General features: G+C 41.6%; 1 protein-coding gene across 1 annotated transcript in view; it reads right to left on the reverse strand.

The window, feature by feature from the left end:
• Nucleotides 1–7,822: 7,822 nt before the first annotated feature.
• Nucleotides 7,823–25,687, reverse strand: part of LOC127585267 (furin-like) — a 100,931-nt gene continuing 83,066 nt past the window's right edge. The window contains exons 12-15 of the mRNA XM_052042596.1: nt 22,135–22,314; nt 20,715–20,839; nt 19,722–19,847; nt 7,823–13,847 (exon numbers count right to left, since the gene is read on the reverse strand). Coding sequence (XP_051898556.1) covers nt 13,279–13,847; nt 19,722–19,847; nt 20,715–20,839; nt 22,135–22,314 — 1,000 coding nt within the window. The 3' untranslated portion in view covers nt 7,823–13,278. The remainder of the gene's footprint in view (nt 13,848–19,721; nt 19,848–20,714; nt 20,840–22,134; nt 22,315–25,687) is intronic.

Raw genomic sequence — 25,687 nt, forward strand, 5'->3', positions numbered from 1 at the left:
AAATCTACAGTAAGCATCCAGTCTGGGCCGTCTGATGCACCAGTTATTGACTCTTTACTCTCCACTCTCCAGTGGCCCAGGGCAGTAGAGCTGGTAAATAAGGGCATATAAATGCCATTCCTACCACCAATGCCCACATCCTGTGGAGAAATGATCTCCCTGCCCAGCTCACCGAGCCAGGATCCAGCAACCACCGCCTCCTGAGGATGTGGAGCTAATGTGACAATTTTCCTGCTGCCTTCTAAGGTTTATTGGCTAAGCAAACCAAAGACCTTGGTCACCCTCAAGAGGCCCCTCAGCACAGCTCAACGTGACCCATGCTTCCCCACACCATTGAAAGGCTCTAGGATTAACGGCTGCTGCAAATTTAGCTTCTGTGCCGTGCTTAGGCAATACACAATCACTAGGGAAATCCATGGTGAATAAGTTTAGAGGAAGTCTGTGAAAAATGAAAGCTTGCAACAACATGCCCGCAGTCAATGTTATCTGCAGTGCACTCTGAATAGCGATTTGTTTGTAAGTTTTAAGTTCAACAACTTCAGAATTCAAAGATAGTTCCTGCCCTAAAAGTTACTCAATAACTCGCTCAGTACATCCCAGAATATTGTCTGTGAAAGTGGAGATTTTCACCCACTTAACCACAAACGGGTGTCACTGCTCTGTTGAGTGAACGTCAATGGGACCAGGATGAGCCTCAGGTCAAAGAGCTCGAGGCTTCTTTCTCTCTCACTGGGTGGTTCTACCCAGGACAACGGCACTCAGTGGCTCTGGCCACACACCCAGATGTCAAGTTAGCCACTCAATTGCTTTGAAAGCTTAAGTTGAGCAAACTCTTGTCGGTCAAACCCCTCTCCTTGGATGGGGTCGAAGAGTGCAAGGTAAGATGGTCAGTTATAAGCCAGAACTAGAATGTTAAAAAGCCTCTTAATCAAAGGAGAAGATCCAAGGGAGGTGCAGAGTTGGACCAGCATGGAATACGGGGACAGAAGGAAGTTCAGATCAACACATCTCAATAGCAACAGAGAGAACACAGGGAGAGGAGAGGGCTTCTGCTGAGAAGGAATGTGAAGGAATATTTTCGATAAAAAGCTGGAATTAAATTTTAGTTTGCTGTTCCATGCCAAGTTGACTCATGTATCCCAAAATTCAGGCAATGCCAAGTTCAACTGGAAGACTGCAGTCTACAGACCAGGACTTTGAGGAGGAGGAACCCTGCTTTACTTACTGTGGGTAATGATTCAGTTGGTTGAAAAGTTCAGCTGAAATCAACAGCAATGCTGGAGAGGTGCTGGAGGCAGATCCTCTCCCAACAGTTAATCTCCATGGCAGAGAAGGTTACAGGCTGTATGTTGGAAAATGGAATCTGTTTGGATTGGGACACAAGAGACACGGCAGATGCTGGAAATCTGGAGCAACACACACTGCTGGAGCAACTCAACAGATCAGGCAGCATCTGTGGAGGGAGATGAACAGTCCACAATTTGGGCCGAGACCCTTCATCAGGACTGATGGAGTCTAGTTGGGTAATTTGGAGACACCCGAGACTGCAGATGCTGGAATCTGGGGCAACAAACAATCTGCAGGAACTCAGCAGGTTGAGCAGCATCTGTGGGAGGAAAGGAATTGTCGACGTTTCAGGTCGAAACCCTGCATCAGGATGGTCAGCATGGATAATGTGGGCCGAAGGGCCTGATCTTGCACTGATTCTCTAAGTTTTGCAATTTGGAAGTCCAGAGTACAAAACATTTGCGCAGATACTTGGCTGAAGAGACAGAGAGACAGATCTGGGGCAGGCCGCGTGAAAGGGATAATTCTCTGTGCAGAGCAGGGGAACTGCATCGGCTGCCAACTGCTTACAGAAGTAACACAGAGAGGCTCAAGAAGCTGAAGAACAAAACAAAAGCAAGAAACTGCTGAGCTGGAATTCTGATAGAAACGCAGAAAATGAGCAGCAGGTCTGGCCGTGTCTGTGAAAAGAGAAAGGGGATCACCTCTTTGGCTCGACAATCTTTCAGCAGAGAAGGGAATAGCTGGAGATAACCCAAGTTGTAAGATACAGAGAAAGGGGAAGAGTGAGTGACAAGGAGGATCTGAGAGAGTTAGGCAGGAGAGATTGAAGTGGACGCAGGAAAGGATAATGAGGCAAGTGGAGGGTCTGGTAAAATGGGGATTGCAGAACAGTGGTTAGTGAATGGACCCTTTGCGTTGGCAATCTGGATGCTCACCACATGACATTAATCAGAATCAGACTTATCACTGAATTATATGATGTGAAATTTGTTGTTTTGTGGCAGCAGTACAGTGCAAAGACAAAATTCCTGAGTTGCAAAATAAATAAATAGTGCAAAAAAAAGGAATAACAAGGAAGTGTTCACGGACTGCTCAGAAGTTTGATGGCAGAAGGGAAGAAGCTGTTCCCTGCACATAATGCAAACTTGCACAGAATTTTAATGAAAGTAGATAACCTTATTAAAGTTACATAAACTTTGAACTGCAAACAAAATACCTTTGGTGTTTTTCTTTAATCAATGGGGTCAGCAGGCTTCTGACTAACTGACCTTCACAATGATATAAAAACACAGGAGTTCAGATCACAGAAATTTCTCCCTAAATAAATCTTTAAAGAATAACTGACAATATTTTTGCAGTTCCACTGTGGTGAGAGGTCACATTTGCATCTTACAATGTCCTCATCTTAACTCAATCTTTTGCAAAGCTGATGATTTTTTTTGAACCATTATTACTATTATAAGGCAAACACACCAAATATATCTAATGGGACAGTGAATCCATTATTTTGCTCATACAACCCAAAAGTTGAAATGAGCACTGGGTGAATCATTTCCCTTTTCAGTGAAAGGGACAGGAGTTTTATTTTAAATTTCAATCTAAGAGGGGCAGGTTAGATCATGTCTTTAATTAGAAAATCAGAACCTCTGTCAATGCCAGCTTTTTGGAGTGTGCCAGGACTGTGCTGAAACAGACCCAAGGAAGTCACTTACCGTCACCTCTGCTGCCTACAGAAACAAGCTTAGAAGTACGGCTGTAACAGGACCAGTGGCCCTACCTTGCAAAAAGGTCAAGCTGCGGTTGGCTACGTTCAGAAGCAGCAGATTCCCTTGCAGGTGAAAAGGAGCGTCCAAAGTGATCCCTGAATTAATGAGGCCAGGGTCCAGTACAAGGAATCTGCTGACTTCATTTCCAGGCAGCTGTTACCCTTCCTAAACTCAGTGAAATTAAAACATCAGCAAGCCCACAGCCCACCTTGGTTTTGTTCTCCACACCACTTCCTTTTCATTCTTAGTAACTAAAACACGTGTTAGAAACTGTCTCTGTATTAGTCACCAACTTCAATACTGCATCTCAAAGCCTCTCATTTTGTGCCCCAAATCCCTAACATTTCTGAACAGTCCATGAACCTATGAACACTAACTCATTGTTCCTTTTTTTTTTGGGCACTATTTATTTATTTTTGTAATTTAGAGATTGCGTGTCTTTGCACTCTCTACTGCTGTAAGCAGAATAACAAATTTCACATCATAAGGTGCTGATAGTAAATGATTGTGTGTGGCAAAGTGGACAAAAAACAATGGCAATAGGTGTGTCGTTTTCAGCTTGGTGGGCTGTGAGCAGTGGGCTGCCACAGGGATCAGAACTGCGTGCAATTCTGGTCACCTCACTATAGGATGGATGTTGAGGCTTTAGAGAGGGTGCAGAGGAGGTTTATGAGGATGCTGCCTCGATTAGAGGGCATGTGCTTTCAGGCGATGCTGGACAAACTTGGGCTCTTTTCCCTGGAGCGGCAGAGGCTGAGGGGAGATCTGTTGGAAGTGTATAAAATTACGAGGGGCACAGATAGGGTGGACAAGCAATATCTTTTTCCCCATTATTGAGTGATCTACCAGAGGGCATGCATTTAATGTGAGAGGGGGTAGGTTCAGAACAGACGTCAGGGGTACGTTTTTTACTCAGAGTGGTGGATGCCTGGAATGCGTTGCCTGATAGGGTGATGGAGGCAAATTCACTGGGGGCTTTTAAGAGGGACTTGGATGGGCACATGAATGAGAGGAAAATAGAGGGATATGGGCATTCTGTAGGTAGGAGGGATTAGCTATGCCGGCACAACATTGTGGGCCGAAGGGCCTGTTCTGTTCTACGTAATATTCACAGGTTAGATGAAGTGACAGTGTATCTGGATGAGATCACACGGCAGCAGGGAAAGTGAACGAAGGACCACTAGAATCTGCAAAGTGTTTTTAGCCAGATTGAATGGACAAGATGGTGACAAATGGAACATAATGTGGGCCAAATGGAAGGCAGGGAACTTGTAAACACTGGGGAGCTGAGCAGAGTTTAATGAGATTCCAAAAGTTATCATGAATGAACAGCAAACAATTTATAATGGAAATGTAAAGTTGGTCTTTATTGCAAAAGGGCTGCAGGGCAAAAGTAATAAAGTCCATCTAAAACAGGAGCATAGTGGGAGCTGTGTGGGGAATTTTGGATCTACTTGCCTTGCTGCACGCTTCCTGTGAAAAATTTTGGATTAGTCAACACCCAGGGGTGGTGGTTTCATTGAAGTTTAAGAGATTGAAGGGGACAGTCAACAGAGATGCTGCTTCCTCTGGCTAGAATCCAGAACGAAGGCAAAATCCCAGGAAAAGGAGTCATACATTTATGACTGTGAAGAAGTTTCTTTAGGGTACAATAAACTTCTGGAATTCTCCTGTGCAACATTCAGTTGAGTACGTACAGGGCTGTGATCCAAATTCAGCACACCAGGGGAATCGGCAGGAAAATGATCCATGATCTTACTGAAGGACTGAGGGCCAGTGTAGCCTCCAGCTTCTGTTTCCTATGTTATTTACCAGAACAAGTTATGCCACATGCTGCCCGTGAGGACTGGCTGTTGCACAGACCAACGGAACAAGTGGTTATACTGGAGGGAATTCGTCAGCTGGAAGAACCCTTCTATCTGAGGGCGAGAAAGGTGCTGATAAAATACAAATTTTCTTCCTATTTAGACCATACAACAGGAGCAGGAGGAATCACTCAAGCCTCCCCCACCACTCAACACAGTCATGGCTGATCTGCCTCATTCCACCCGAGTAGTCTGCAACTTGACAGCGTGAACACTGAATTCTCCAGTCTCAGGTAACCCCTGCCCCCTCTGTTCCTCTCTCCGCACCACCACCGCCCCCCCCCCCCCACCCCACCAAAGAAATTTGGCAAATCCCCTTTGACCCTAACCAAGTTTTATCAACGCACCATAGAAAGCATCCTATCTGGATGTGTCACGGCTTGGTACGGCAATTGCTCTGCCCGGGACCACAAGAAACTGCAGAGAGTTGTGGACACAGCCCAGCGCATCACAGAAACCAGCCTCCCCTCCATGGACTATCTACACTTCTAACTGCCCGGGTAAAGCAGCCAGTATAATCAAAGACCCCTCCCACCCCAGACATTCTCTCTTCTCCCCCCCTCCCAGGCAGAAGATACAAAAGCCTGAAAGCACGTACCACCAGTCTCAAGGACAGCTTCTATCCCACTGTTATAAGACTATTGAATGGTCCCCTAGTACAATAAGATGGACTCTTGACCTCACAATCTACCTTGTTATGACCTTGCACTTTATTGTCTGCCTGTACTGTACTCTCTTCAACGGTAACACTTCATTCTGCATTCTGTACTGTTTTCCCTTGTACTACCTCAATTCGCTGTGTAATGAACTGTTCTGTATGAACAGTATGCTCTACAAGTTTTTCACGGTATCTCAGTACATGTGACAATAATAAACCAATTTACCAACTTGCACCTCCCCACCCCCATTTAGTCTGCCCATTACTCACACACTCCACCCATTGGCTCCCCTATACCCCCCTCCACTGCCCCCCCTTCCCTCATCTGGTTTCATTCACTTCTCCCTCTGTGCAGCCCCTCATTGTCTCCACCCATCACCTCCCAGCCTGCCTCCATCTCCACTCCTCCCTCCCCCATATGCCCATCCTGACCTGGATACACCTATCTCTTGCCAGCTCCTGCCTCCCCCCTCCCATACTTGCCAACTCCCCTCTTCACAGTCCTGATGCAGGGTATCGACCCAAAACATTGACCATCCCTCTGCCTCCACAGATGCTGCTCAATCTGCTGAGTTCCTCCAGCAGTTTGTTGTTTGCTCCAGATCCCAGCATGTGTAATCTCTTGTGCCTCAGTCTTCACCTCTTCTGTGCCAGCTTCCATAGCTCTCAATTCCCCAATCTTTCAAAAATATCTACTTTTTAAATACCCCCAATGATCCAGCCTCCACAAACCTTTGTGGCAGAGAATTTCAGAGATTCACTACCTTCTGTGAGAGATCCCTACACGCGTCAGTTTTAAATGATCCCTCGACCTTGTCACCATGTCCCCTTGTTCAAGATTCTCCCACGAGTGCAAACATCTACCCTGTCAGGTCCTATCAGGAACTTGTATGGTTCAGTAAGATCACCCCTCCTCCTAAACTGAGGAATACAGGTCTAATTTCTTCAGCAACTTGTTATAGCACAAGATTCACTTCAATTTTATCTTTTAGATAAATGCAAACTATTATTGTCAATTCTGTCAAATTTGAATTTGCATAATGGCATTATCTCCACAGAATGCTTTAGTTATTAAACAGCTTGAAGCACCAGCCACATCCTGCAAAATGTAAGGAGATAAAGGTTTAGCATAACTACTTACGATGGTGAGGAATGTTGACAGGGACACTGTTGTGAATAGTTGCCAAACTGGTTCAGAATGATTGAGGTTACAAAATTAAATGCAGAATTCATCAACAGTGATGCAGACACAAGCACACCCCTGCACTTCATTGCCAGAACTTTATGGCAATCTTGTAAAGAGGCTCTTCATTCTTTTTTTGACACCAATTAGCTAGTGGGTCAGCATATTCCATGGATTGCAATAATTGCATGTCATTATATCTCAGAGGCCATGAGGATTAACTTCACCTTCTCATTAATCTGCTGATACACTGCAGACTCCTGATACCAACCACCGAGTAAACAATTGTTTCCAAATCTTCGGGACCATGAAATTTAAAACAGTGCTTAGACAAAACTAACCTGCCTGGGCTCCAAGGATTGAACAACTGTGCTTTTCATGGTTGGATGGGGACCAGCCAGTCCTTCGATCAAGTAATAGATATTTCCGCAATGAAGGGCATTCATTTCAACCTCTCCATGATGCTAGTTCCTTCCCCAACATACAATTTATTCCCACTTCTGTCAAGTGCTTTCCCTAGTTCTTTAAAGACTGTTCTTGCACATGCCTCATGCAGCCCACAGCCACAATAACTCAGCTGGAGTACCCTCAAGCTTGGGTCAGAATGCAGCACAAGGTGCTGTGATGGAGGGGATTGGCCAGGAGACACCAGCACAGCTCACATGCACCTTCATTCCATTTCCCCACCTTTGCTCAGCTTACCAAATGAAGCAGTGAGATTTACTCAGAAACCTGCTTTTACTGTTGGTACTTAAACATGATTGGCCAGCACACCCTACAGATAAACACCAAAAACCACCCATCTGCAGTCTACTTAATAGTACTTATTGTCTCCATCCGTCCCGATGTACTGAGTACCATCTGCACACCCCAAACCCTCGACATTTGTGCAAAGGAGTTGCTGCCACAATGGATCCCTTGACTGAGCAGCTAGTCACCAGCAACTGTACCACAACACTCAATGCACAGCAGAGCTTGGTATTTAACAGGTCCAGACTCTTCACGGAATCTGCTGACGAGATTCAACATTCATCAAATGGAGAAAGAAAACACTAATACATTTTTTGCTTTGAAAAAGTCTTTAATTTCTTTAAGTAGATCTATGACAATATTTCCACATCCATTAAATAATGAGTAATCTGTTTTAAGCCATTTTTATATTACAAGAAAATTACTGTGTACTATATAATATTGTACAAAAATATGTCTGTTCACTTATCTTAGTAAATCATCCAGAATATCAGCATTATAGCAATGGGACTTCACATCAGAGCAAGCAGTCAGCAACGCACTGTGAGATAAGACTGTAACTGAGTTTATGTAGCCCTTTCAATTTAGTATCTGTGAATGATTTTGGATGCTGAATTTTCTCTCCTCTCCCCTGCAACCCAACACTTCCCTAATTCTCTGCCCATCTCTCCCTAAGGCTTGACACCAAGTAGTGATTCCATGAGCATGAGTTGACCTCTCTTCCCTTGACAACCGTCCTCAAGTGCCTGCCTAGGTACACAGTGTATTGATAGGTTATTTGTCCACAGAAGGCACCACAGTGTAGCCTAATGTGCTCTTCAATAATCAACTTATGCACTTTACCATGGTGGTCACTGGATAGTAATTGAGACAGCAACTTAGTTTTCCACCAGCTAACCTCAGTAACATCAAGGGATCCCGTGGTTCCATTTTGTTTGGAATTACTCCATTCAAATGTAGGATCTTCTGGTTTATATGACTCATGGCTTTTAAGCCGTTGAACGGTCTTTTAACAGGATTTGATTTTGTGACTGCTTTTGGGCACTGCAGTTAATGCATTAGACAAGATCTGGAATGATTAAATACATTAGTGCAATGCAGCTACACTGAGTGGGGAGAAGGGGGAGAGGAGCTGTCATTCACTATGAATTATAAACCGTATTTAATCTCCAACTACATGTGCAAACATTTCAGCAAATTTGTTTTTACTTAGCTAGGGCAAAGTTTAATGGTGATTGATTAACCGGCAGGAATGCGAGAAACTAATGATGATCTGTACATTTCCAACTAATTAATTATGGAGCCTATGGTACTCTTGGGGTAACTAGGATCAATTATTTATAGCATTTGCACAGAATATTACCAAAGGAGTTGCGCAGAAAGGTCAGAGACCAGATTGATCTATTCCTTAATTTTTGCATATGCTGCTGCGTCAATAAACTGTTGACAGTACGAAATATTTTGTCAGCTCTTCCCTCCAACTTAACACAAAGATAGATTTGGGCCTGTGTTTTAACCAAATACTGGAACAGATCTCCAGAACAATGCTGATTTGTTGAGTATAGCATCCAGGATTCAGCAGTAGACTAAAGTGCATTGACAAATGTCAGAACGTGGAGCTGTTTAACATTTGACAGTGAAAAGGTATTTTGGGGATGGACACAATGGAGCAGAGTCCGACGGATTTGCTCTAAACATGGCATCAAGACATGCCACTGGATGCAGCACAGGTCAGAACTCAGGTAGGAGGACACCTACATGAGTTCCAAGGATTACTGGTACAAGACTGCTGCAGTGCAACACCATGTAAAGTACAGCTCTGCTCGCTTACCGTCCATATCCCCATCTGAGTATGCCACAACGCACTGCAAAACATAGCAGAATAGGCAAAGTCATTCCATCTCCTCACCAAACACAGCACCGGGACAATCAACTCAATTCAGGACTCCCTGACAGACACACACGTACTGCGATTCTTTTACACTTTGTTGCATATTATCAAATCATGGTTTAATATATATATTACAATTTACAATTACTTCTCATGAATTCATTGACAACCATATACCTGCCCCCATCCCACGGCCCGTAATTATATTGCTTTATTAAAATAATAGTCACATGGTGCCAAGTTCAAAGAAGCCACAGTGACCCAGCTTAACCAAAATTTCAGTAATGGTATCGCACCATTGTTTTAGTGCCTGATATTCACAATAGAAAGAGAATTGTGCATATGAAAATAGTGCAAAGTCAAGAGATAACCTAATGACTTACTTGCAAGGCTGTTAGACGATGCATGCCTGAACTGTCACTTCCACACCCAAAAACCCCCCGACTGATCAGTATAATGCTGTAGTTGTAACCCCAGCTAGTCAACACAGTTTGCACAAAAGCCAGTAAAGTGACTTTCATCCTGCAATGCAATCCCATGGCTTCTGAATGTGTTAGTTTTTCATGGGTTATGGCCATACAACTAGACTGTCCTGCAGAACCCATCAAATGGCCCTTCTACATGTGAAAGGCCAGCGAATTAACTGGGAAAGAGCCCACAGTTAGGTTTGGACCCATCCCCCCCATTGTCCACATGTACACATTTAAACCAGGTCACTGATACCAATCAGGAGCAGGAACTTTGGGAGACTCTTCAATTTCCCTGATGGAACAGTGCTGAGGCTGGATGTAGGAGCCCAACTAATGCACTGGCTTTGGTCAATTGAGGACAGGGCTTCTATTGCACAGCTCATAGTTCACCATCAAACAGGGTCCAACAGAACCCCTCTCACGTCACTCCATTTGGCTGGTCAGAACAAAGTACAAGCACAATGTTTCACTGAAGACATGACTCACAATTTGCAAAGTTATCCTGCAGAATAAAATTTAATACCCCATGTGCAAAAATATTTCCCCACCCCAGTTAAATAAAGGGAAACTTCCAGCTTTGGAGTCCATCTAAATTCTCTCCATCCCCGGCAACTTGTGCTTTCAAATCTTTCCACCCATCGCCCTCCAACACCCTGACAACTGATGAATTTGAAATCAGTGAAATGCCCAATTAATTCAGGTGAAACCTGTAATAATTTGTATCATTAGAACTCAACAATAAATGGCATAATTTCCCCTCAGACCATGGCGAAGTCCGTTAAGTGTGTGAAATGCAAAGGGGATACAGTCTTCCTGCTTGTGCGTTAAATGTAGCTTTAGTCTTTCAAGACAGTAAACTTTGAAACACCAGGATACGGTGCTACAGGGAACAGTGTCTTGGTTAACAGTGGGAGGATAATTGGGAGGATTGGGCTAAATTTGATTTTGTTCTGCACCATATCAATGCAAGTATTTTAAACAAGCCTCGTGACAAGCCAGAAATAATGACGAAGACTTCACTTGCAAACAAAGCATTAACTATACTTCACACAGGCACCTCCAGCAGATTCAGCAAAGTAATAAGATTTTGTGACCAACTCTTCCAACTTTCAAATGTTAAATAATTTATCAGCCTCATTCATTATCACTGATACATTATAAAACCAAGAATAATGCAACTTAAAAAAAATTCTGAGACAATGCCCTTGCTTCACTGAAGGAACTGTTGGTGTCATCAGTGAATCACCCTGAGAAGGATGTGATGATTTGGGAACTTCTTTGCCCCAAAGTTCTGAACTCCCATTTCAGTTTAATAACCACACTTTGAAAGAGACATTTACCCTCACCCAAACCCAGTGATGTTTTGTGCTCATTGTATTTGCTCAGAGGATAAACATTTTTCACAGCTATTTGCCACAACTTTAAGCTAATTCTCTCAGGCCAGGAGGCACGAATGGTAAATGGGGAAAAGTGTTGTTTAAACTTAATGAGGTAGAAGCACTACAAAACTGTACAGGGCATCTCAAAGGCTTCATTTTGTGACTCTCCATCAATAGGCACAAATTTGTGAACATGTTCAGACTGAGGAGAAAGGTTCCCAAGTGGACAGCCTGACATTGTGGGCGGTCTTTGCCATGAGGGCAAATACAGCACTGAGACATGGGGTAAAGTTTCCTCTAACACTGTCCTGTCAAACACTCACATGGTACGTAGAGTACAGGTTAGGTACTGAAGGGAGTTCCACTGCCTTCACACTGTTAATTCATGTCAGCTCCAGAACAAGCATTTCTTGCAACATTCTTCTCCATTTTCTACAACAGTTTATGACCTCCAAATCATGCTGAACATTTAGCAAATTAAGAGCACTTTATGCACTGTACCTGTCCTCTTGAAGTTAAGTGGAGAGCAGACAAACTTGCATTAAATAAGATTCTTACAACAAGAGGGCAACTCCATTCTTTTGAGACGTATCTGGATGGAGTACCAAAAGTGAAAAAGCATCTAACCCACTTTGTCATCTGTCAGGAATATTTCCTTTAGATGACAGAGATGCCTTAACAATATCTCCTCAGAATGTTGCACATTTAGAAGAGTGTGGTTCAACGAAGAAACAGGTGTATAATTCCTGAATATCTAACTTACTGAAAAAGTTAAGAAAATGGGGACCCCACCATTTTAATTACATTAACATTCAATTTAAACCTGCTCAACTTTGCTCTGTTGGCCAACTATACGAGCAATTTCTTTCCCAGACAAACCATAAACTATATGCTTATTACCAATCCTTCAAAGAAAATAATAGGTACTATTTGAAAATTTAGGGATTGACATTTATACAAAGTGCTTTTGAGGAGATTTGCATCAACACCTCAGAAACTTGCAAGGTGTGCAATGAATATTAGTGAGGTGGCATTCTGGGTGTCCAAAGTGATATGTTCCTCCTTGGGGATTAACAAAACCCCTCTGGCCACACATTGCACTACTCTCAAAATCATACCCAAGTGCATGGATGAAAATTTTTGATTTTCTGCCCAACCCTTTGATCTCTGATCTCAAAAATTGCCGTTGCCCAAGCTCCACTGGAAGCTGAAGGTGCTGTGGAGGAATACTCCCCATCCCTGATAACAGCGGGGAAACAGTACTGCAGGTGCCTTCAGTGCCAATCTTTGTAGGAAGTGCTATCAGATGAGTTGGATCAGATCAAACTCTACTCGCATCCACATGCACTTTCAGCAGGAGCAGTTCTGACTGTTTCCTTCCCAAGCCCCCAGTGGCCAGCCTGAATTCAGCACAGACCCGGAGTTTCAATGCATGAACACCATAATGCGTGGTGTTTCACCTGATGGATCAGAGGGAAGTTAGAAAGAAAGATACTTCCAACTTCAGCCACAGTCTAGTGAGGGTTTTAAGGGATGGAATTTTTAATTTTTTTTTAAAGTGCAAAAATGTTACCGCTTGAAACTGTCACTATTGCTACAGCACAAAAACACTATCAAATATTAGAAAGACTTCTGTATTTTTCAATCAATGTGATTAAAATTATTTTCCAAAAATTTTCTAAACTGTAAGAAAAATTCCTCATAATTTAATGACTTGAATTTATCCAGATCACTTTTCAATTTGATACACAATTTTGGGATTTCCTATCATTACCATTCACTCTTTCTGACCATATCCCGCAAGGAGGTGAAGTCTGTAACCTACCTCAGTTAAGAGCTGTGAAAAATGCCCAGTTTCCAGTATTAACAGTTCAGCTACAAGGGACCATGCCCAGTTTCAAATACCCATGTTCCAGATAAAAGCGAGTGTGTGGATTTCTTGTCCCCTAAAGACACCTTTCCCTGAAGTCCATGAAAGTGATAGACACATAACCCTTCATTAGTTAGAGGATGCTTTGAAAAAAGATTAGAGGACACTTTGTATTTTCTTTATAAAAGCCATTCTCTCACTTTGGCCCTCAACATCAAATTCGTCGCAATCCGATTCGGATAAATCCCCGTCCTTCCAAGCATCAGAAATTCCTTTGTAAGATATAATCCCTTTCCCATTCTGCAGAGTGTAGACCTTCACCTTGCTGAACTGGAATCCTGATCTGACCTGAAGAACGATGAATATTATAAAAAAAACCATTATAATAAAGGCACAGATGGTCAACGCAAACCATACAGGTACGTGGGACCCAGTTAAAGGCTCCACAGCTTCCTCATCCTCCAGGGGTGACTCTCTGCTGACTTGCATCTGGGGTGAGCAGCTCAATTCAACTTCATTGTGGTGTGAATGCGGAAGGCAGGAAAGGCAATGATTGGCAGTAAAGCCATTGCACGTGCGGCAAGAAGCATGACAAGGCAGGCAGGCCAAGACCTTCGCAGATACGTCGTTGTTTACTAGGGGACCATCAATGACTCCTTTGTAGAAACCAGGCGGACATTTTTCCACACAGCTTTGTTGGTGCAGAAAAAATACGTCTTTACATTCTAGGAGAGAAAAGGGAAACAAATTTTAGTACAAATCAAGAACCATTTCAGTAGAGACTACTTTGCAGCTATTGAGAGCTCCAAATGGGACAAGACAAAAAGAGTATCACAATTTAAGGCTGGATTAGATTTACAATGCAGGACCATTCATTAATGCATAATTCATATCAGTTTAGATAATCAAAGGTTCAAAATCTGGGGAGCCTCTAATCTTTCACGCAATTACTTTTGATTGCATTTACTTGAATGGTAAATTAAAACAATGACCTTTCAAACCTAGGAGATTCTTCAGAGAATATTTTAAATCTAAAGAGACAATACAATAGAACATCCACATGTCCCATGCTTGGCTCTGTAATGAAACAACTCAGAAACCTGACAGTTTGCACGTTGTTAGGTTTTACATAAGGATGTGCACTACACACGAGGCCTTCCACAGCCCAAATGGGGCCTAATTTTAATTTTCCCCATTGATGAGAATTTTTTCAGATTCTTGAAAGTATTAAATATTTGGGTGGACCCGACCCAAGTACTTTTGGTCTACCTGAACTACAAAGAGAAACTAAAAATTTGTGCACAGAGTTTCAGCAGGAGATCAACTATGATTTAAACCAGTTAGACAAGGAAGAACCAAATTTAGTGAGATACCAAAGAAATGCCTCAGATATCATTACAGAGGCTGTTTACAATGACCAAAGAATATTTTTGGATGTTGCTGGTAGAATCTACTTTTGGCTAGAGTCCAAAGACAAAACACAATTATCCTGACTGTGGCATCATCAGGCATTGCTTCAACTCTTTAGACTGGGGGAGGGATCTGCACATTTGGCTTTTGAACTCCCTTTAAATATGACAAGTGGAGACTCCAATATGTAACATTGGTCAGAGAACTGCAAAGGAAAAAATTTTAAGGAGTTTGTAAACTTATTGTCCAGGATGAATGTATAACAGCTCACAAAGCAGCTACTGAAGCATTAGATCACGTTGCAAGACCTTAGACACTATCATAAATTAATGGCAGGAGGTTTAGTGTTAGCTGGAGGTTTTCATCAAACCCTACCCGTAGTAATTCCATGAGGTACTGAAGTAGAAGAAATGAAAACCTCAATTAAAGCATCATAGTTAGGAAGATATTGAACAACTACAATTAAAAACCAATGTGTGACCACACATGACAGACAATCCAACTACTAGAGTGTTTGCTTCGAGTTTATTCAAATCAAGAATGGGGGAAATAAACACAAATACCCAACAGGAATGATTTTGATGAAAAACTTGGGCTGAATTGTTACATCACTTCATGATCTGATGTGAGCTCTTTTCCCAAATGTTACTCAAGACAATTCAAATTATCAATGGTTGCGTGAAAGAGCAAATTTAGCACAATAAAGTGACGCTGCTCAGGCCTTCTGTTGAAGCTTCCTGGGCAAACTTTGCCATATAAATCTATTGACAGTGAGACAGACATTGAGGCTGTACATTTTCCTGTTGATTTTTTAAACTCTGACCTGGTGTGCCATCACATGAACTTGAATTAAAAGGAGCTCCAATCATGCTACTCAAGAACTTGCATCCACCAATACCATAAAATGCCACAAGATTATCAGATCAAAAGTTACTAACACATGCAACTGATGCTACAAAAATAATGCTGTTGGGGAAAATGTCTTCATCCCTCAGATACCAATTATCCCATCTGATCTACTTTTTTTCAAATTCAAGTGATTTCCATTGCCTGTTCAACTTGTTTTTTCTATGAGCATTAACAAGGTGCAACAACAATCACTGAAAGTTGTTGGCCTTAATCTCAAAACTCAGTGTTTTTCTCATGAACAGCTACATGTTGCTCCAGAGTTGGACATACAAATAATGAACATTTTTACACCGGATTCAAGAGAGAAATACCGTACATTTTGAAGCAATTCAATATTGAAATTAAGTACATTTACACTGTGTATGGGTACATAACTACTTAGAGAATAATAAATGTAAATTTTGTATAATTAATTTTCAGTGAGAGAGACTTGGATCATTGATGTTACATTGGAACGAGCTTGATAAATGATATACACCAAATTCATTTCAAATATGGTCATTGTAAATTTTTTTTTTACTTGTCTTATTCAAATTAAACTCAGAGAGATAAAGACAGACCCCAAAGAGACAAGGGCTCCCTAAAAGTTAACTGTACGAATTAACTATGATTTAGAATGCTGTTAATCATAGCAAATATAGGCAGTCCCCAGATTATCACAGGGTTTGTTCCTGAGAACCGTTTGTAACCTGAACTGTTCGTAAGTCTGAAATGAACAAAAACAGTGTGTAGGAGAGGATCACAGGAACAACTGTGATGGGAGAGCGAGCAGGCACGGGAAAAGTGGCCACCAGCTGGCCTCACTGACCCAGTGAGAGAGCGAGTGAGTTGCTCAGCACTGCTACACTCAGGTGAGGGGGTGGGGAGGGGAATGGAGGGGAGAAGGCACACGGAAATGCCCCATTCCCACTCGGCAGAGGATGCCTGAAAATCCATATCCATCCATCCCACCAGTCTCTTAAGTGCCCGTTTGTGTATACAGGGTGTCCATAAGTTGGACATTTGTAACCTGGGGAGGGCCTTTATTGGAAAAGGGCCCTCAAGACCACTTCAACCAGATGATGTCTGATCTACATGTCAAATCCATTGACTCACCTTTGCTCTGTAAAGCTTGATAATCCTGACCAGCACTGGATTTAAAAACAACACTCTGCTGGAGGAACTCAGCGGGTTGAGCAGCATCTGTGGAAGGAAATGAATTGTCGATGTTTTGGGTCGAGATCCAGCAGAACCCTGTCCTGATGCAGGGTTTCAACCCGAAACGTTGACAATTCATTTCCTCTCACAGATGCAGCGTGACCCACTGAGTTCTTCCAGATCGGTTGTCGCTCCAGATTCCTGCACCTGCAGTCAGTCCCTCGTCTCTCCACTGGATTTAAAAACTCTATCTCAATATGCAGAGCTTTTTCCTTGAAGTACCAGATTTTCACTTTTTGGATTTTGTGCTTTTTGACTTTACTTAAATAATCTAGCACTGAATTCACAATTGCAACCTCCTTGTTTTCTTCCTTCAGTGGAGATAGGTCCAATTTATCAACCAGACTACATGACTGAATTTCTACCACTTTAAACAGCTCAGTTAAATCTCCCTTCAGTCTAAATGCAAATGAATGCAAGTGAGGTTTGCTGCTATCCTTAGAACTTAACTCTTTTTTACAAGAATCACTGTAATCATGTTGTAGCCTTTCAAAAGCCCAAGGTCCAACCCTAAACTGAACCAAACACTGCAAATGGGAGTAGCCTACAACTCTGTACCATTTACTCTTGGATGCAGAGACTGGCCAAGATTTCAGGGGCTGTGTTTGCACTTGCTGTTATTTCTCTGCACTGTTTGCAACAGCAGTGAATGGGAATCAAAGCAAAATAAAGTGTTCAGACTCTGGGCAGATTAACCCCTAAATACCAAGTCTGTGGGAGCATGGATGCTTGTTAACAATCAAAAGTGATCTCTCTTTCCAAGGAGAATCATTGCATCAATTTATACCCATTGTTGGTTCCCTTTGATAATGTTTCCCTTCTAACTGTTTATTTTCTCCAGCTCCCAACTCCTCACATTGGCATTTAGAAAGGACACTAATTAAAATTAAAGCCAATTTGGGACCTCATCCAAAATCTATGAAACTTTAAAAAAACAATTATCAACATTAATTTGAAGGATCACTGACATCAGGGAGCGGTGATTTTTTTAATTAAATGTCTCAAATGTTTAGGGGAGGTTCATTATGTGAACCAAATGATAATATTTCGGGCAAAAACAATTTACACAAATTCCGCACTAAGGTTTAACCTGTCATTTCTTGTTGTACTGGAGATAAATTGTGCATTTTTAGTCCTGATATCCCAAACTCAGTTTTTTTAATTTTACGAAAAATCAGATAGAAGATGTTTGTTAATTTACACTATTTTTACAAGTGCCTTGGGAAAGAGAAAGGAAGTGAAAATGTGAAGCAGAAAGTTAAAGACAAATTAAAATGACAAAGGAACCTGTGAACTTCAAAAAAATATAATCCATTTTTAAAGTCACCTATTAAAAAGCTCCCCCATCCAAACTTGGCTCAAAAGGAGATCAAAACACCAGATTACCTTTCATGGTATCTACACTTCTTATCATCAGAAAAGAATTTGTGGGCTTTAAAATCTGTTTGCTATAACCTGCCTGCTATTTGGTTGCAAAGTTACAAAACAGAAATGCCTATATCTGCAACCTCTATGGTAGACAGAAATCTTTTAAAATGTTAACAGGGTGCATAAGTAAAAAAAAAAGAACTTTGAAGTTTTTCAAACCATTTTTCCAATTATTTTCTTGTGATAAAATCCAGATGTCTCAATTCCTGAAATTCAGCACAACACTGACCCTTCTGATGTCTTGCTGTAGCAGCAATTCATTATGTGATCACGTAAAATGTGCTTTTTTTTTTACTTAAAACGAGGAGGACACTGAAACCAAGCTCAATGTGACCTTCACACATTGACATGAGCTGGAGTCTGATCACTCTTGCCCAATCCTTCACTCCACAATCCAGAAGTGAAAGTCCAAATCATAACACTCCTTCTGCTGACCAGGCAAGAGATGCTGACAGTCAATGGACAGAGCCTAGGTCTAATCTGAATAAAGTACACTGACTAATTGTGCTATCAAGAAGCTAGAAGTTGAAGATTAAATATCTTAACACACATCAAGAAATTGGGGGGGGGGGGGGGGGCAGCGGAAGCTTGCCAGTATAAATTACTTTTACATTTTACCAATAAAAGATTTTGATGTTTGGTCAGTTCAGCCTAACAGTCACTGTGCCAATTTGAAGTTTAAAGGTCAACGAGGCAGATTGGGGATAAGTGATGTCACTTTGAGGCACTGTATGCTTGCAAAGTACACCCTAAAAAAGCAAGGAGCCATGTCCCTTCAATGACAGACATATGACTTGTGATTCAGCTATATGATCTACACATAGGGATAATTTTAAAATATGTTGTAAAACACAAGCTATGATGGAAGAATCCAACTCCCCTCCTTTCCAAGCACAGGAAAAATTATCTATTTCACCTATTTTCTCATAACTTTGCAATGACTCTGGGGATAACATTATAGTACAATCTGATGTGTTAGCTTCTAATGTCAAGTGTTACAGTGCGCAAGATCTAAGTTCCAAATTCCAGTTGCAATTAAACTCAGTTAAAACCCACACTGGGACTTGAATATTAATACCTACAGGGCACAGCTTAAAATTTATGCCTGTGTTTTTACTTGATTCCCAATCACTTCAAAAAGTTCCCCTTGCTTTTTTGCAGCCAGGTATGCAAAGCCCCTTGGACTGGGGAGTATTAATCAGCAATGAACCAAATCTGTGCAACAATAACATCCACGACAAGCCAACAAACGTCAGCAAAGTGTTGCCAGAAACATCTGCCAATCTCTCAAATTTAACATTAGTCACAGGCTGGTAACTTGGCTAAGGTCTGCCCAAGGCTATGTTAATTTATTTAAAACATTTGACAAAATTAATAATCATTAATCATTCATTTCCTGAAGTACTGGAAAAGCTACCAGTAACATACAGAACCACCCGCCCTGGAAACAATGAGTTTCCGCTATGTTAAGCATTTAGTAGCGTATAACATAACCATTAATTTTTCTTCTTTCTTTCTTTCTGTAATGTGCTCTTTTATTTTGAGATGTTGGGGTGGGGCAAGTTTCAGTCCCTACCTCACACACTTTTCCAGTCTCACGTGTAGAGGGCGCTCCAAGGCAGAAAAATTCAGCCTGTATTATTTTGTTTACTTACCCACACACACATGTTGAGAGTTCAGTGTCTTGCAGTTGGCAGGAAGTGTGATATTGGTGACTTTCAGCTGATCATGGTTAACTGGTGCTGTACCGTAAAGGACCAGTGTAAATTGTCTCAGGGTTCCTGGATAGATAAATGAATGTAGAACGTTTCTAGGTTGCAAAATAACAGCTATACTTATTTTCCCAAAGTACACACTTTAAGAAGGTTAGAAGAAAATGACAAGAAATTTGTAAAAAAATATTTTTTGGAAATGGAAAACAGATCATCAAATGGGAAAATGATGGAGGAATTGGGTGTGGCACTTTAGCAGAATATTCATGTAATGTCAGAATGTACGTCAAGCAAGATTTACTGACCTCACGTGGATATAGACTAAATACAGCATTCAGGGTTTTCGGGGTGAACTCAAAGATAGTTTGTTGGTGAATTAACATCAACCAGGGTGTGGGTTTTTGGGGGCTGGGGGTGAAACTTGAAAATGTTTGAAGGCGTGGCAAGGAAGATAACAATGAACTGCAAGGGAAACAGACAGGCTGGCAGAATGGATGGGCAAGCAGCAGCTGAAATCGAATACAGAGGAGTGTGTAGTGACATCATTTGGCAGAAAGAACAGTTGTAAAGGGTACACAGTAATAGAAGGACGGGGGTGTATATGTGCCTGAGATGCCCGTGCACTAACACTTCCATGATTCAAAAATAGGACACAGATTGAAGATCATCGACAGATGCACAAAGGTAGTGGTGTAAGAGATGTTTTCACCTGATGAGGGCATGAAACATGACATGTGCCAAATAAGACAGAAGATTATCTGACAGCAAATTACATACTGGATAAGCGTATCAAAGGACGCAAGAAATCAGCAGGAAGGATTAGAGTAGATATCTGTCACAGGCACCATTATCTCTCTACATCATTTATGTAGAGGAGACATGGCCATTAGGGAAGGATTCAGATAAGATACAATGCCTGATTTTGGAAGCACAAACCATAATTATTTAGACCAGACATATTCTCCAGCTCTAGAACCCATTCGCCAGATGGATCTTCATCCCATGAATGTGTTGTCATGAATGCCCAGTCTGTGAATCCTTCAGATGAGTAGTCACGTTGCCTGTAGGGGATAAAATGCAAATCAGAGATGGGTCCGTCCTTCCTTCCCTCCACCCACCACCTGTTTTGCCATTCAGGAACATCAAACACCATTCTCCTCTCTCATATCCATTTTCCTTAATTTCCATCTTGAAAATGCTCAGTTACAAATCATCATCTTGGTCAACAATTCCAATAATTTGCAACTCCAAGAGCAATGGAATTTCTCCTCACCCAAATCCTAAATGGCAGACCCTTTACCCCGAGTCCATAACATCCGGTTCTTGATTCTCTTGGCTGCAGAATTAACCTCTAAGCATCCACTCCACGTCCCATTAGAATTTTATAACTTAAAGGGGTCACTTCTTATTCTTTTAAGATCCAGAGAAGGCAGACATACTCCATTCAGACCCAGGGCAGCCCTCTCACCCCAGTTACACCCACTCAAAGGCAGGTATCTCCTTCCCCAGGTAGGGAACAAAACTGGAGCACACCAAAATATGATCTCACCAAATACTGCAACAACTCCAGCATCCAATTTCTTATGAAAAAATTAAGTGACAGCAAAATTCTCGCAACAGTATTTTTCCTCCACTCATTGCAAGCACTTATTAGAGAGATAATAAATAAGTTTACAATACAATGCTTAGCATTGTCCACCCCTATAGTTTTACTCCCAATGGCACTGACATACAAACTGTGAACATTTTTTGCAGGTAGATATGATCAGAAAGGGCAGAGTTGTGATCTCATGAAACTCGGCTACGTTCACCAAGAATCTGGGATAATGTTCTGGGGCCCTTCTGTACTGGGTAGCCATGAAGATGAGAAAATGCACTGCAGTTACTTGCTCGGGCTACTCTGACAGAACCTCCAAAACCTACCAGTGGAACACCACTGCCTGCAGGCTCACTTCCAAGTGGTACGCCATTCTGACTTGGAAATATATCACTGGTTCTTCACTGCTGCTATATTCCAATCCAAGAACTCCATACTCAATGTTGTGGGAGTACTTTCACCAGAACTAATGCAGCAGTTCAAGTTAGCTCATCATCACCTCTCAGAGGCAATTAAAAGTTAGCGGTATGCACTAGCCTTATAGAATTGTCCGTATCCCAAAAATGAACAAATGTTGTTCGGCCTCTCATTATAAAGCATCAAACTAAATTCCCTTTGCCAAAAAAATGAATATGGTGGAAAACAACTTAAAACTATAAAACCTACAATGCAAAAATTACCTATTTACATTCTTTGCAGGATATTATTCACAATGTGTCTACTTTGAGCTACAGATTTTATCTAATAGTAACTACATACCTTGGTGCCAACAGCGTTGACCTTGTCCCCTTTGGGCTGGTGAGGTATATAGCCAAGTCTCCACGCTTGTTATATGATAGTGTGATCCTTGCCTGCACGTGTTCTAAGGACTGAATAAAGTTTGGAGTTTGAAGGCATGCATCAACACTCTTCCGTATCTCCAATCGGTCTCCGATTTCCCTAAAATAGTAAGTTCAACATCAGACCATGAACTAAAATGAAGGAAATGTCACAACATCCTCTGAAATTATCTATATTGTATACACAAGATCAGTTAGTTGTGGCTCAGGTTCTTGACAGACCCATGCAGAACTAGTTACATGCAGGTTGTCTCATCTGGTGTAATTCTTGCCTTAAAAATCAGATGGTTGTGGTTTCAAGTCAGAGTCAAGGACACAAACACAACTTAGGCTGACACACTAGCACAGAACTGGAGGCAGTGTTACACTGACAGAAGTATTAACCTTCAGAAGGTGGTGTTATGCTCTGGCGATTCAGATGGACATTAAAGGATCCCAAAACAGTCAGGAGAACAGCAGGGAATGAACTAGTTGACATCCCAGCCCCCTCAAATACCTCCAGAAATGAATAAACTCAAGTACATTCCTTGCTGGATACAAACTGTCTTAACAATCGACTCAGTACACGAAGTGCTTTACAACATTTGAGAGGTACATTGCCATGTACAAGCCTTTTCTTAAAATTCAATTGTCTACGTGAATGCTGCATTTTTACTCAAGTCCTAGGGACAGTTTGCAACCACCCACATGCAATAAGTACAGTAGCTTCACATTCACTACATAGAAAGAACGACGACTGTGGAAAGCACAAACCACAATGATGGTGAACTCGAGACAAAAGCCACTTGTCAAAGGCACTAAGTTTTTGGTTAAGGACCCATCTCTTCACGGTGCCTGCATTACATTCTTCACCCCAAACATGGGTATCACATGAAGCTGTGAGCAAATTAGTAATCAGCAAATCAGAACATGTGCTGATTAAAAATCCTTACACACCCATTAGGTGATAAAATTGGAAAAATGTGCACAAAAGATAAAATTTCCCAAATTGCATCTAAGTGTACAGTATATTCACTTCTGCTCAAACCACACCTTTGAATTGAGGCCAACAGGTTTGGAGCATGGTGCACTCTGTCAGTGTGGAAAGAGTTTAAATTTATTGTTATAGGCATACATACACAGGGTATAAATGTCATGAAAACTAGCTTCTTGTAGCAGCACCACAGTACATTACAAACATGACAGACAAGTTAACAAACTTAAATGAAGTAGAAATTTTCCCTTTGCACCATTTCAGTGAAGCTGTAAAACACACAACTTGATCCATCCCACCCCCACAAAATATGGTCCCGCCAGCATCACTGCCAAATAATAATGCAGAACTCTGGTCAAGACAAAACCAACCCGTGACAATTAATGAAGCTGCTGCCTGACAGCTGCAGTGAACAGAGTTCAATCCTGACCTCTGCTGTTGGCAGTGTGGAATTTGCATCTCATCCCTGTGACCATGGGGGTTTCCCCTGGGTGCTCCCAGTTTCCTCCCACATCCCCAAGACATGAGGGTTGAATGGCCATTGTCCTTAGAGTGTAGGTAAATACTACAGTATGGGGAGTGTTGATGGGAATGTCCTATCACAGGAGGTTAGACAGTTTGGGTCTGTATTCCTTGGAGTTTAGATGAATGAAGGGTGTCTTGTTCAAACATACAAGACCCTAAGGAAGCTTGACAGGGTAGATGGTGGGATGTTTTCACAAGTTCTGTATCTTTCTCTAACAAAAGATACAGAAAGCCTGGGGGCAGTGCACAGGGATGGGAAGGTTGTCCTACAAGCGTCACAAATAGTCTGTTAACAAAATAAGGGGCTGGTCATTTATAACCGAGGTGTATAGAAATATCTTCTCTCAGAGAGTAGTGAATCTCTGGAATTCTCTGCCCTTGGGGGTGGAGAAGGCCAAATCATGAGCTATATTTAAGGTGGACTGAGATAAATATTTTAAAGTTGAGGAATAGACAGTTATGGGGAACTGGCACAGAAGAGTAGTTGAGGCCAGCATAGATCAGCCATGATCATATTGAATGGCAGGGCAGGCTTGAGAGGCCTGGTGGCCAACTCCTGCTCCCTTGTGTTCATGTGAACATGCAGAGAATAAAATGGGATTAGTGGAAATGGGTGCTCGATGGTCAGCATGGACTTGGTGGGCCAAAGGGCCTGTTTTCAAGTTGTGGGCCTCCATAAGTATCTCTTACACAACAAACAGGCAAAGTCTTTACAGTTGTGCAGAAGTTCAGTCACAAAATTATCAGTACACTGCATGCCCAAGAGGATATTCATTGATAATTGCTGTTTCAATTTAAGTTATTAGATAATGAATATAACTGAATGCTCCAAGACTATAATCATCACTCACCAGGAGTAATTGCCCAATAGATTTGTGCATTTTTACATTTTCCATATTGCAGACATCCAAAATATTTACTGGCAAAATCCAGTATAATCAGAAGTAGCTGTTTCAATGCTAGGAACTGTATCTGATGCTCCCAACACTGCATGCTTGTAAACATGCCTAGAAATAGCACTACTCTGTATAATTAGAATGAAGGAAATTACTTATCTTCAACAGCTGTTACTGTACTTGCTCTCCAAAAATAGTGATAAAAATTTTAAGTAATGTTGAGTTCGTAAGAACTTGCACAGAATTGGTTATGAGACAGTGCCGCATGATATTGCGTACAGGAGGTCAAGAGCAACAGCAATCTTCATTCATCTAGGGTTAGAATCTGGGGATAACTGGCTGGGGCCACAGTGTATTTCAGGCCCCAATAAGTTGTACATTATATCAAAATTATAAATTCCTATTTTTTCCATTTATAACGAGAAGTTTTGATGTAGTATTACACTAATTGAATGCTCTCAGGAGTGGTGACAAAATCTTCAGCAGCAATCATTTCCTCACTAATTTGAGGCCTGTGCAAGATCTGCTTGTGCAGAATCAGCCAGATTCAAACCTGCGTCCTTCTGGGTGCATGATTCACAGGCTCCCTTGATTTATTTATTTGGGGTTGGTATTTTCCCTAATCATGCTTATCCAACAGAAAACAGGCTTTACATTCAAATCTTTCCCACAGAATAAATCAAACTGATAAGACAATTCTTAAAATAGTTAAAACTCTTATTGGAAAAGGTGTTTCTTCAGTCAAAAGAAAGGAGTTTTGAAGTTGGCGTCAGCTTTTCATTTCTTTGCATACATCGAACTAAGTTGGCAAAAAGACAAACAAGAACCATCGTGGATCTATTGCAGGCACTCACTAATCACATGGCTAACAGACAACTGTCCTTTCATTAGAAATAAGTTATCAGCCAAATCAGTAGCTTGGTTTTTAAAGATAGTCACAGCTACTCAAGTTGAACACAACTACCTTTAATTCTGTTAATGCACCGATGACTACTGTTCTATGGCAACTTATCTGTCAACCTGATGCCACAAAAAACCTCAGTACACAGCCAACTTTAGCACGAGTATAGACATCCACT

This window comes from Pristis pectinata, chromosome 32, assembly GCF_009764475.1.
Source record: "Pristis pectinata isolate sPriPec2 chromosome 32, sPriPec2.1.pri, whole genome shotgun sequence".
Classification (NCBI taxonomy): domain Eukaryota; kingdom Metazoa; phylum Chordata; class Chondrichthyes; order Rhinopristiformes; family Pristidae; genus Pristis; species Pristis pectinata.